This window comes from Lepus europaeus, chromosome 10 (assembly GCF_033115175.1).
Source record: "Lepus europaeus isolate LE1 chromosome 10, mLepTim1.pri, whole genome shotgun sequence".
NCBI classification, from domain to species: domain Eukaryota; kingdom Metazoa; phylum Chordata; class Mammalia; order Lagomorpha; family Leporidae; genus Lepus; species Lepus europaeus.
In genome coordinates, this window is record NC_084836.1 from 92,362,132 (window position 1) to 92,374,216 (window position 12,085).

Below are 12,085 nucleotides of genomic sequence, written 5' to 3' on the forward strand. Positions count from 1 at the left end.
AATGCCATGATTTGCAGCCCCTGGCTAGGGCTTCACCAATGATAACAACTATTATCATTGATAGGTTGGAAGGAATGAGCCACAGGCAGAGCCCCTTTCCATTTTTTTCTCTCAATTCTCAGCTATTCTCACTGCACTCATCTTCCACATTTGATTCTGCGAGAGTCAGTGATAGAAAAGTGCACATTTTAGTTTAGGGTCTTCCGAAAGCCAACTCAGAGACAAGGATTTGATTACAACTTATCTGGAAGGTGACTGGAAACAGCTGAAGAGAAATGACAAGGGGAGGAAAGGCAACTAATACAGGGATGTTTAATAAGAGGGTTAGCGCTGTGGGAAATTGTAGCTCAGTCTCCTTGAGAGACTCTGAGAGAACTGTCTCACTCGAGGGGCAAGGAAGAGGAAGTACTCAGCCTCCAGCAACTGCGGGGGCCGTGTGGTCCCAGGCGTTGGATGCTGGCTGTCCCTGGACTGACAGTCCTGGAGAACTGCAGAGAAAGCTGCTGGCTGTCTTAGAAGAGTGAATATCAAGGGACATGGAACCAACTTCAATGTCAGCTGCAGTGCAATTGTCATCTGATTGTATACACACATCAAGCAAGCTCATTTGCCTGGTATTTACAATTTTTTTTTTTTTATTTTTTTGACAGGCAGAGTGGATAGTGAGAGAGAGAGAGACAAAGAGAAAGGTCTTCCTTTTGCCGTTGGTTCACCCTCCAATGGCCGCTGCAGTTGGCGCGCTGCGGCCGGCGCACCGCGCTGTTCCGATGGCAGGAGCCAGGTGCTTCTCCTGGTCTCCCATGGGGTGCAGGGCCCAAGCACTTGGGCCATCCTCCACTGCACTCCCTGGCCACAGCAGAGAGCTGGCCTGGAAGAGGGGCAACCGGGACAGGATCGGTGCCCCGACCGGGACTAGAACCCAGTGTGCCGGCGCCGCATGGCGGAGGATTAGCCTAGTGAGCAGCGGCGCCGGCCTGGTATTTACAAATTTAACCATGGCAGTAGGATGGCCAGGAATCTGGAACTCGATATATGTCTCAAACGTGGGGGGCAGAGACTAATCATTTAAATCATCATCTGCTGTTTCCCAGGTGTATTAGCATGAACTTTGATTAGAAGCAGAGGAAAGGGCAGGACTCAATCCCTGGTGCTCTGATAACGAGAGGTAGCATCCCAAGTGGTGACTTAATCTGCTTCACACAACACCCTCTCAGAAAAGGATTTTTAAAAATCTCCTAAAAAAATTAAGTGACAATAAAGTAAACATAAGAATCAACTAAAAAAAACCTTTCTAAATCCATTTTAGTACAATATATATAAAAGGGTTATGAGTAAGAAAGGAATATTTGTGCATAAATATGACATGCCATATTTTTCAGGTTTTATTGTTAAATGATTCTAACTAACTTATGCCAAGTAAGACTGTAAGCCAAGAGATGGAAATGTTTGGGAAGGCCTCTGCCCCAAGAAATGAATGTCACCTCCAGACCCATAAATGCTTCCAAATAATTTAGTGTAAAAGCCAATTATCACTTTTCTTTTGTAAGTGGTCAGTAACCACTTAGTGGGCAATAATAACATATGCATTTTATTTAATTCTCCCAGCAATTCTCTCAGGGAATCATTTCAAAGATGAGAAAACTAGGGAGCTGGGCTAGTCAAACAGGTAAATGGCTTCCTCAGGTAAGGCGATGAACATGATGAATTGTTCATTTATAGACATAACTTTTGTAGGACCTGTTATTGTTTGCTCAGCAACCAACCAGTCCTTGTTCTTTATTCTAGGAAGCATTCAAATTTTGGGAAGCTTCCTTTTACTGTCAGTCCACACAGTTTGCAGTTTTTGTACTTGACTGCTCATTGGCTCCAGGGAGATTCATGTGATGCAGTCTGGTAAAATCATTTTATCCCATTCTCCAGGCCACAGTGGTTCTGGTTTAAGAGTTGCTTGTGGGGCTCACATTGTGGCACAGTGGGTTAAGCTGATATCTGCTACAGTAGCATCTCATAACTCCTTTCAATCTAGTTTCCTGCTAATGTGCCTGGGAAGGCAGCCATAGGTCACCCAGACCTTCCCATCCAAGTGGGAGACCTGGAGTTCCTGCCTCCTAGCTTTGCCCTGGCCTAGACTTAGATGTTGTAGCCATTTGGGGAGTGAACCAATAGGTGCAAGAGTGCTCTCTGTTGCTCCCTTCCTCTCTATTGCTCTGCCTTTCAAATAATAAATAAACAAATAAATCTTTAAAAAAGAGTGGCCTCTGGTTGCCTAAGCAAGGCTCTGGATTCTGGGACTTTTGATAGAATTGTGAGTATAAAGAATTTCTACATACTGAGATATTGGTGAGTTGGAGGCTGGAAAAAGCTGCTAGTGCACACTTCTTATTTCAGGAGAATCTGACCAAGAACCATAGCCAGAACAGAGAGATGAGAGATGAAGAAAGACAATTTTAAAGATTTATTGATTGATTTGAAAGGTAGAGCTACAGAGAGAGAAAAACAGAGACAGGGAGAGACATCTCTCATCCAGGAGCCACAAGCTTCATCTGGGTCTCCTACATGGGTGGCAGGGGCCCAAAGACTTGGGCCATTTTCCATTGCTTTACCAGGTGTATTAGCAAGGAGCTGGATTGGAAGTGAAGTGTCCTGGATTTGAACTGGCACCCACATGGGATGCTGGCGCTGCAGGTGGTGGCTTAACCTGATGTGCCACAGTGCCAGCCCCAAAAGGCAATTCTTGATGCTGTTGCTTGAGCTCCTGGATACAGTCTGAAATCATTAATACCTTGCAATGTGCTTATTTGTACCAACAAACTTCCTTCTGTGCTTCAGTTCATTTTTCCACCATTGCTCAAGTGAGAGTCCTACCTAATATTACAGACTGCAAGATTACTAAGCTCAGTGTTCTACCACACTCCAGGTGTTTTTTGGTGTTGGCAATAACTACACAATAATTTAATTATGTCAGCATTTTAAATTAAAAATATTGAAAATAAAATAGGGTTTTATCTATTGATACAATTATTATTAGTTTAGATCTGTTAGGGGCAAAAAGCTTGCTAACCTGAGCTTCTATTGTTTTGCTTAAAATGATATTATTTTGCCACAATAATTTTGAATTCATTTCAACTATTAAATCATCAACTTAATAAGCACTGATCACATACTAACAGGGATTACACAGCCTAATTATTATGCTTTAATGGCAATAAAGTGGAGCAACTTTTGTAGAGAACACCCATGTAAAAGTTTAAGAGGAAGAAATGATGAAAAAATAGAATGTAGCTTGAAACGTCTGCTAATATTTTAACCCGCTATTCTAATGCAATGATTTTACAAAACCTCATGAACACCTGCTCCTCACAGAATAAAGGTATGATCAAATAGATCTGTAGACTGTGTGTGTCAGTACTGAGACCCACACCAATTATAACAAAGTCTTCAGCACAGTTGAGGAATGAGTCAAAATTAAAGTAGCAAAATAAAACATTATGTTATAGTATTAAACGTCCCTCCTTAATTTTACATATGTTTATTGATCAAAATGTATTAACTACTTGACTGAAAGTTAAAAACTCTGCTTTTTCAAGATCACATTGGTGTGAAATTTCAAGTAAGTCACTGGGTTTCAGTATAGGATTACTTCTTTACAAAATCATAATGTGCTTTTTGAGAGTCACATAATAAATTAATGCTGATTTTCTTCCAGATCCATACAAATCATCATAGTGAAGTCAAATAATACTTTATTTTTTATTTTTTATTTATTTTATTTCTTTTTATTTTTGACAGGCAGAGTGGACAGTGAGAGAGAGACAGAGAGAAAGGTCTTCCTTTTTGCCGTTGGTTCACCCTCCAATGGCCGCCGCGGTAGGTGCGCTGCGGCCGGCGCACTGCGCTGTTCCGATGGCAGGAGCCAGGTGCTTCTCCTGGTCTCCCATGGGGTGCAGGGCCCAAGCACTTGGGCCATCCTCCACTGCACTCCCTGGCCACAGCGGAGAGCTGGCCTGGAAGAGGGGCAACCGGGACAGGATTGGTGCCCCGACCGGGACTAGAACCTGGTGTGCCGGTGCCGCAAGGTGGAGGATTAGCCTAGTGAGCCGCGGCGCCGGCCCAAATACTTTCTTAAACTGCTTTGTTGAATTTCTCTTGTAGCTAATTGATTAACATAAGGAAGATATAAAAAAAAGTTCCTGAAAATATCCTGTTATCAAAAATCAATTGTTATAAGCTGAGAAGTGAAATTAAGAAATGTATTTTCACTTTCAGAACAAGATATTTCAAACCCTTGGTTATTAACAAATAAGTTATTAGAGAATTAACTCAATAATTTTTTGGTCCTACAAATAGATATTTCAAAATTGTTATCCTTTTGACCTTAAAATAAGAGTTAACACAGTAAAACGACCTCCTTTGTTCATATAGACAGCAAAAGTAGCAAATGAAATGTCTTGCTATGAAATAACTTATGTTCCACACTATGTCCTTACTTGAGTTTTTTGGTTTAATAAGTGTATACTCTGACCAAAAATAAGATTTGCTCTGAGTATTTTAATGAGGAAGGGAGAAAAAAATTATTTCAGACCCTGCATCCAGACTTCTTCAGACTTATGAGATCATCAAAGTTTAACCTTAGGGGCCAGCATTGAGGCACAGCAGTTTAAGCCACTGCTTATAATACTAGCATCTTATATTGGAGCACCAGTTTGGTCCAGCTCCCTGCTAATTCTGGTCCAGCTCCATTTCTGGTCCAGCTCCCTGCTAAAGTGCCTGGGAAGGCTCAGAATGATGACTCAATACTTGGGTCCCTGTCACCCACGTGGGAAACCCAGATGTAGTTTTGGACTTCTAGTTTTGGCTTAGTCTAGCCCTGGCTGTTGCAGCCATCTGGGGAGTGAGCCAGAGAATGGAAGATCTCTCATTTTCTCTTTACCTCTCTCTCTCTCTCTTTCAAATAAATAAAAAATAAATTATTTTAAAAATTTCATCTTAACTTTTCTTGGTGCTTAATATATGAGTGCTCAGGAAATGTTTGCTGAAAGAGTAAGTGAATACAATAATGGTATGTTCTATCCCTATAAAGTATCTGGTTCATTTCTGTTGAAATCATTTCAACTCAGATGTTACCTCTTCCATGAATCCTCCTTACAGGATAATATCTCTCCATTGTCTTGCCTACTGTTCTTCTTCTGAACCTCTTAGAGCCTGGCTGCTTTGTCTAGCAACATCAGCATCAATCAGTGACTGGTTAGAAATACAGAATCTAGAATCTGCATTTTAACAAGGCTGTAGGTGATTCATGGGCACATTGGAATTTGAGAAGTGATAGTTATTTATATTCATCTCTCTCTCTCTCTCTCTCTCTCTCTCTCTCTCTCTCCCTCTCCCTCTCCCTCTCCCTCTCTCTCCCTCTCAAGAGAGCACAAGGCTGTAGAGGCATATCTCTGGATTTGTCACAGCCCATAGCCTTCTACATTTCACTAATAATTTATTGAATGCCAAAGTAATGAATGAATACACTCAGGTTTGATTATAATTTTGAGTTTGCAAGATTAGAACATAAGAGAGTGACTGCTTCCTCCAGTGGTATTTGGCCTGCTTTATATAAAGAGAATGGAAATTTATACCATTATTGAATGAGTACTGTTGGTGAATGAAACATTAGTAATTAGTATATACAGCCTCTGTTTGTCCTTAAAACAAGGCAGTAGTCCTAAGTTCCTTTCTGTGTACATGCCTTGGAGTTACACTGATTTTACTAAGGACTTTTATAATTTGACTAGTTGACTCATGAAGAGTTAAGTTTGTACATAGGAATTATGGAGAGGAAAGGGCTACATTGTAGCCAGCCAGATCTGTTTGGCACTCCCTGGGTGACAGAGGGTACTTCTTATATGATATGGTAGCAGTCCAGATGTTGGATTCCAATGCTCCTGACTTTCACATGGACTAGATGAGGCTATCGGAGGAAATGGCAGCTAGCCTACATTCCTCTTTGCAGGACAGAGAACATTCTCAAATGATAAATTGGGGCACAGATGCATGTCAATGATTAAATCACACCTATAAGTCTCCATGAAATATTTCATCATGAGCAAGTCTATCTTTTTTTTTTTTTTTTTTAAACAGGCAGAGTGGATAGTGAGAGAGAGACAGAGAGAAAGGTCTTCCTTTTTGCCATTGGTTCACCCTCCAATGGCTGCTGCGGCCGGCGCATCTCGCTGATCCGAAGGCAGGAACCAGGTGCTTCTCCTGGTCTCCCATGCGGGTGCAGGGCCCAAGCACTTGGGCCATCCTCCACTGCCTTCCTGGGCCATAGCAGAGAGCTAGCCTGGAAGAGGGGCAACCGGGATAGAATCCAGCACCCCGACCGGGACTAGAACCCGGTGTGCTGGCGCCGCAAGGTGGAGGATTAGCCTGTTAAGCCACGGCGCCGGCCAAACAGGTCTATCTTTTAGGTGGTAGGGGACGTTAAAGAAAGTCTAATCCCCAGAAATCATGTGATCTCCCAGACAAAATAGATGAAAACACCCAAGGAATCAAAAGTTACACACTGCACTTCAATACACTGCAGGTTAATACTTACTCCTCATATCAAAAGGGGCACACATTCTTCTAAGTGGGTTGAAGGTATTATTTAATTCAAATTCACAAGTCAATCAAGAAAACTTCTCCCTTCAGTTCTGAAGAGGAAGTAATTAGGGCACAATGAGGTTAGGTATCAAAACAACATAACCAATGAAGTGGATTCCACTTTGAAAAATCTGAGTGGAATCACTATTATAAATTGCTTCTCTACACTGATATTAAGGCACTTCATGACCAAGATCATATTAAGTCACAGAAAAGCTATGTGTATGTTCAGTCTAGTATGTGTGTTCAGTCTAGCAGCTAATGTGTCCATGACTCAAATCAGCATACCTAGGTTTGATTTCCTTTTCCAGCTCCTGACTCCAGTTTCTTGCTAATGTGCATCCTGGGAAGTAGCAGGTGACGGCTCAAGTCACTGGATTCCTGCACTCACATGGGAGGCCTAGATTGAGTTCCCAGCTCCCAAGTCTGGCCTGATCCAACCCTGGACACTGAGGGCATTTGTGTAGTGAACCAGCAGATGGGCTCTCTCCCTTTCTCCCTTCATCTCTCCTCCCTCGCTCTCTCCATCTTTCCATGTCTCTTAGCCTCTCAAGTAAATTAAACATTTTTTTAAGTTACAGAAAAGTAAAGTTGCTTTTAAAAAACATTTGAGTTTTGTGGGATTGTTGTACTTGCGGAATTCATACATAGTACATTTACAAAATGGCACTAAATAATCTTGCCAAATGTTAGGAGACATCATCAGCGTTTCCATCAGAGTCAAAATTGGTTCTTTTATGATTATGGTGTTTCACAATAGCGCAGCACAATTTACCCCATTGTGTTCTCTTTCTTCTCCATGTCATCAAAGGATGATGAATGGGGCATCACAGACCACTGAAGCATGCACTATCAGCAGTGTGGCATGAAGGAGGAGAAAAGGGCACATCTGATGTTTGTGAGTTGCCACTTTGCTTTCATCAATGATCTTTGTTTGCCTAGTGTCATAGATTAATTGTTTTTGAGGTCACGTTGGATTTGTGACAGCACCGTGTAAGTTATTTTTGGAGAAGCTTGAATTTAATAAGGAAATTGCTAAGTGAGGTAGACAAAACTTCCAAGAAGTTTCTCCTTGCTTAATGAGAAAAAGGAAATCCCAGGGATTGTGGCAGTGGGGAAGAAAGAGCCTAGTATTTAAGTAGTCTTGGAGGCCTGCCTGGCAATACCAACACACACTGTTGTGTTGTTTCTTCACCTCCACAGCAACAATAAGAATGACGATAATGACAAGGGCAAAGTGCTAGGACAAGAAAACAAACGCAAACTAAAAAAGTCATCTATAAATTCCCAACCAACAACAACGTAGAACAGAACCAATGAGATTTTACTTCTCATCATAATAAATACTTTTGCTTTCTAGTTACAAGACTGATTCTAAAATAAATACAACGGCTTAAAAGACTTTCATCTACCTTTATGATAAATATTCTCATTCATGGCAATCAGCCTGCTAGAGTCATTTCTGTTGCTTTGTAAATTGCCTGCATATTAATAGGCAATTTATTTGTCCTCAGTAATTGGTTAACTTCTTTCTTTATTTTCCTCACTATGGGATAGCTAGGCAATTTCCAACATCACCATTTCATCACAGCGAAGACATTTCAACCTTGATGAGACTTCAGCTTATCCAGAGAGAAAACTTTGAAGAGCTTATTGGGGAACAATGCTGCCACATCAAATTGAAAACTTGCAGCACTTAAATCTTTATGATCTGAGGAGATCCTAAGATGGTGGATTAAAGAGTGATGTGATGAACAGTGAAAGAGAATGCTGTAGGAGGTGTACTTTCAGGGGATAACTGAGAAGAAAACCAAACTGGAAATCCTACAAGAAGAGAAGGAACCCCATGGACCTGTATGGAGGGTGCAGATGCGCAGCATGAACGCAGGCACGTTGCATGAATGCAGGGGCTGAGTCAGGGCAGAGAGCAGCTGTGGAGATGGAGGTGAGACCGGACTGCAGCAGCACGTGGCAATATAACCGGAGGGAGAGTGTGGTTTGCATTTGAACTGGAGCACTGGGGGCTGGCAGTTTCCCATGGACCTAGTGGAAGTAGAAGCTGCACGTTTGTCCACCCCACGACTTCTCGACAACAGAACCTGCTTTCTGGCTGAGAAACAGTGGGTGCCATTTTGGGTCTGGGCGGCAGCTGCAGAAGCCTTCACGTGGTTCGCATAGCAACTGGCCGAGACAGGATGCCACCTTCACAGCAGTACTGGTGGCGATAGTGGAGCAACATTTGGCCAGTGTACCCGTGTGATCTGGTGATTCTAGTTGAAGGAAAAATCTGCAGTCCCCACTGACGTTAAGCCTAGCTGATAGGTGGCTGGACAATTATGCAAATGGTGAGGTGCTCACAGCCTCCCAGGGTCAGAAAGCTTAGGCAGAGCTGTCTCAAGGAACATCTGCCTCTCTGTTGACTGGGCAGGCTGGCAAGGCAAACAAAAACCTCTGAACCCAGCAGCTGTGGGAGTCTTGTGGGTTGAGACTGTGGGGGACTCAGTGGTTACATGAGAAGGTGCAGGGATTTGCTGGGTCTCTGGGCAATCACTGGGAGCAGCTCCACATGCCCACTGTGCTCACCGTGAGGACTATGCAGATCATGTGTGTGATTCATTTGGTGGCCTGGAACACACTGGGGATAACACCCAGGCATTGAGATCTACCATACCCAACTTGGGTGTCACCCTGGATACTTGCCCTACCCTGGAGCACTGACCAGAGCTCACTGGCCACACCCACCAAACACCTATAGATCTTCACTGAAAGTGTAGACATCCCACTAAGCCACAGTGGTATAGCTCAAAGAAAACAGCCAGCAGAGGAAAAAAACAAAGACAAAAATCAGTCCCACAAATGCCTAAAAACAAATGACCAGAAGCAAATCCATGAACTGAAGAAAACCATACATGATATGAATGAAATTTTTTTCCCAAGAAACTGAGATTTTAAAGAGAAATCAAAATGAAATATTAGAAATGAAGAATTCAATAGACAAAAATATGTGGTAGAAAGCCTTAACAGCAGACTTGATGAGGCAGAAGAAAGAATACACAAACTGGAAGCAAATCTTTTGAAATTATACAGTCAAACAAGCAAACCAACAAACCAATAAACCAAAAAAACAAACAAAAAATGCACAGAAGAAGAAAATAGAAATTTTAAAAACAATGTTAGAGATATATGGTAATGGTATACTATCAGATAACCCAACATATGGGTCTTCAGAGTTCCTGAAGGTGTAAAAAGACAATGGACTAGAAGGCCTATTTAGAGAAATAAATACAGAAACATCCCCATTGTGTAGAAAGAAAGGGACATTCAATTAGAGGAAGCACATAGAACTCCTAACAGACATGACCAGAAAAATTTCAGGGAAAATATGAAGAAAACAAATGTTTCAATATTTGAAAATATGTTATATGCAGACATAGATATGGCAATAAAAATAAATCACACATCCAAGTTTAAAAAAATCTACTTCCAGCTGATCCACCAGTGATTTTATACATAAAAGAAAACAAGTATACAAATTGGGGAAACTGAACTAAATATTCCCAGATGTCTATCAGTACCAATGGGTGATCCATTATAAAGTGGAAACAAGAGGTTTCCAATGGTGTGGAACAGAGTTGACTTACCTTTTTTGGCGAGGCTATTGTTGGGTTCATACTTCTCAATCAACACTTGGACTTGTTCTTGTTTTAGAGGTGGGTAAAGTATCTCATTTAACCGGGGATCTCTTTGCTTGAGGTTGATAAAATCCATCATCTGATCAACAGTAAGGTATGGTTTGCTTTTGGCACCACTAAAAATAATTTAAAATCAACAAATTAGAATTTTTCCCATTAAGACTCATTCATACACTTTTGAACTACTAGATAACAAAACTGTGCCATATCTGATGAAAGTATACTATAATCAAATTCTGAACTTGCTCTAGAAACACTGTGCTGCTCTGCAAAATTTCTATATCTCTATGAACTACAAAATATATTTTGCAGTTGCCACCACCAAATCTCAATGCTCCTGAAAAATACCAAATGTAAAAGAAAATTCACACTAGGGAAACACTGCCTTAAGAGTGGATGGAAGTGCTATTAATTGAACACAGAATTCTAGATTGTTTTTAGATTATGAAACTAAATTTATGATTTAGTCATCAAACTCCCTTACTTATTCCATTTAATCATTTTGAATGCATATTATTCATTACTTAAAAAATATCTACTTGAGCATATTTTTAATTTCCTTGAAGTTTAATAAGTATCTCTAACTCTGCAACATAGTATGATCCAAACTCCTCATTTGTTCGATAATCATTTCAATTAGCAGAACAAAGCAGGAATATAAAGTGCACAATGGCATTCTTCAAAACATTGCTACATTGTTAGTCTATGTCTACTCCTATCTTTTTTTTTTTTTTTTTTGGACAGAGTTAGCGAGAGAGAGAAGAGAGAGAGAGAGAGAGAAAGGTCTTCCTTTGCCGTTGGTTCACCCCCAAAATGGCTGTTATGGCCAGCGTGCTGCGCTGATCTGAAGCTGGGAGCCAGGTGCTTCCTCCTGGTCTCCCATGCGGATGCAGAGCCCAAGCACTTGGGCCATCCTCCACTGCCTTCCCGGGCCACAGCAGAGAGCTGGACTGGAAGAGGAGCAACCGGAACAGAATCCGGTGCCCCAACCGGGACTAGAACCTGGTGTGCCGGCGCCGCAGGCGAAGGATTAGCCAAGTGAGCCGCAGAGCCGGCCAACTCGTATCTTGTATACTATTTTTGGGCTGATTTTCTGTCCTTAGGTAGGTTCAGTACATGAAGAAAGGCAAATTGCTTTTTTCCCCTTTTCTTTCACAGTTAAATCCAAATTTAATCATCCCTTCCAATTAAATTGCTCTTTCTCCAGATTTGTCTTGTTGTTTTGGTTTGCTTCTTTGTTTGTTTTCATTTTTTGCAGCCTTTAAAAAATAATATATAATGCCTACATAAGTTTATAATGTCTAACATTAAAGCAATTAGTTTCAGCTCATGAAGTAGAGATGAAATGATAAGTTCCCAGTCTGGAGTTCTTTGTGCTACGTGAATATCTCCACTAAGCCAAGATGCTCTCTTGTTCTCTCCATTACCTTCCCACCACATAGAGTCAGTCAGTCACCTGAGCACACGGAAACAATTACACCAGCAAGTAAATCCCAGAAAACTTCTGCTCATTAAAAGCAAGCAAGCAGTGGTTTCACTCCAAGGGCCAGCATGGGTGACACTGTTCATCAGATCACACAGGAGAGCAGCTTTGGTGAACAACATTCTTTTCTCTAATACAGCTCAAAAGCCTGTCCCAGCCCCTTCAGCAACAGTGCAAGCTGAGAAACAGTGCATCAAGAGTGTGGGCATTTGGTGCAGCAATCAATATGCTGCTTTGGATGCCCGCATACCCTGGTGCAGTACCTGGATTTGCTTCCTGC

At 41.5% G+C, this 12,085-nt stretch overlaps 1 protein-coding gene across 5 annotated transcripts in view; it reads right to left on the bottom strand.

Annotated features, from left to right (window-relative positions):
• The window catches only part of PLCB1 (phospholipase C beta 1), an 848,015-nt gene that overhangs the window by 288,826 nt on the left and 547,104 nt on the right, over positions 1-12,085 (bottom strand). For all 5 annotated transcript variants that reach the window (XM_062203876.1, XM_062203874.1, XM_062203875.1 and 2 more), the window contains exon 9: positions 10,272-10,438. In XM_062203876.1, coding sequence (XP_062059860.1) covers positions 10,272-10,438 — 167 coding nt within the window. The remainder of the gene's footprint in view (positions 1-10,271; positions 10,439-12,085) is intronic.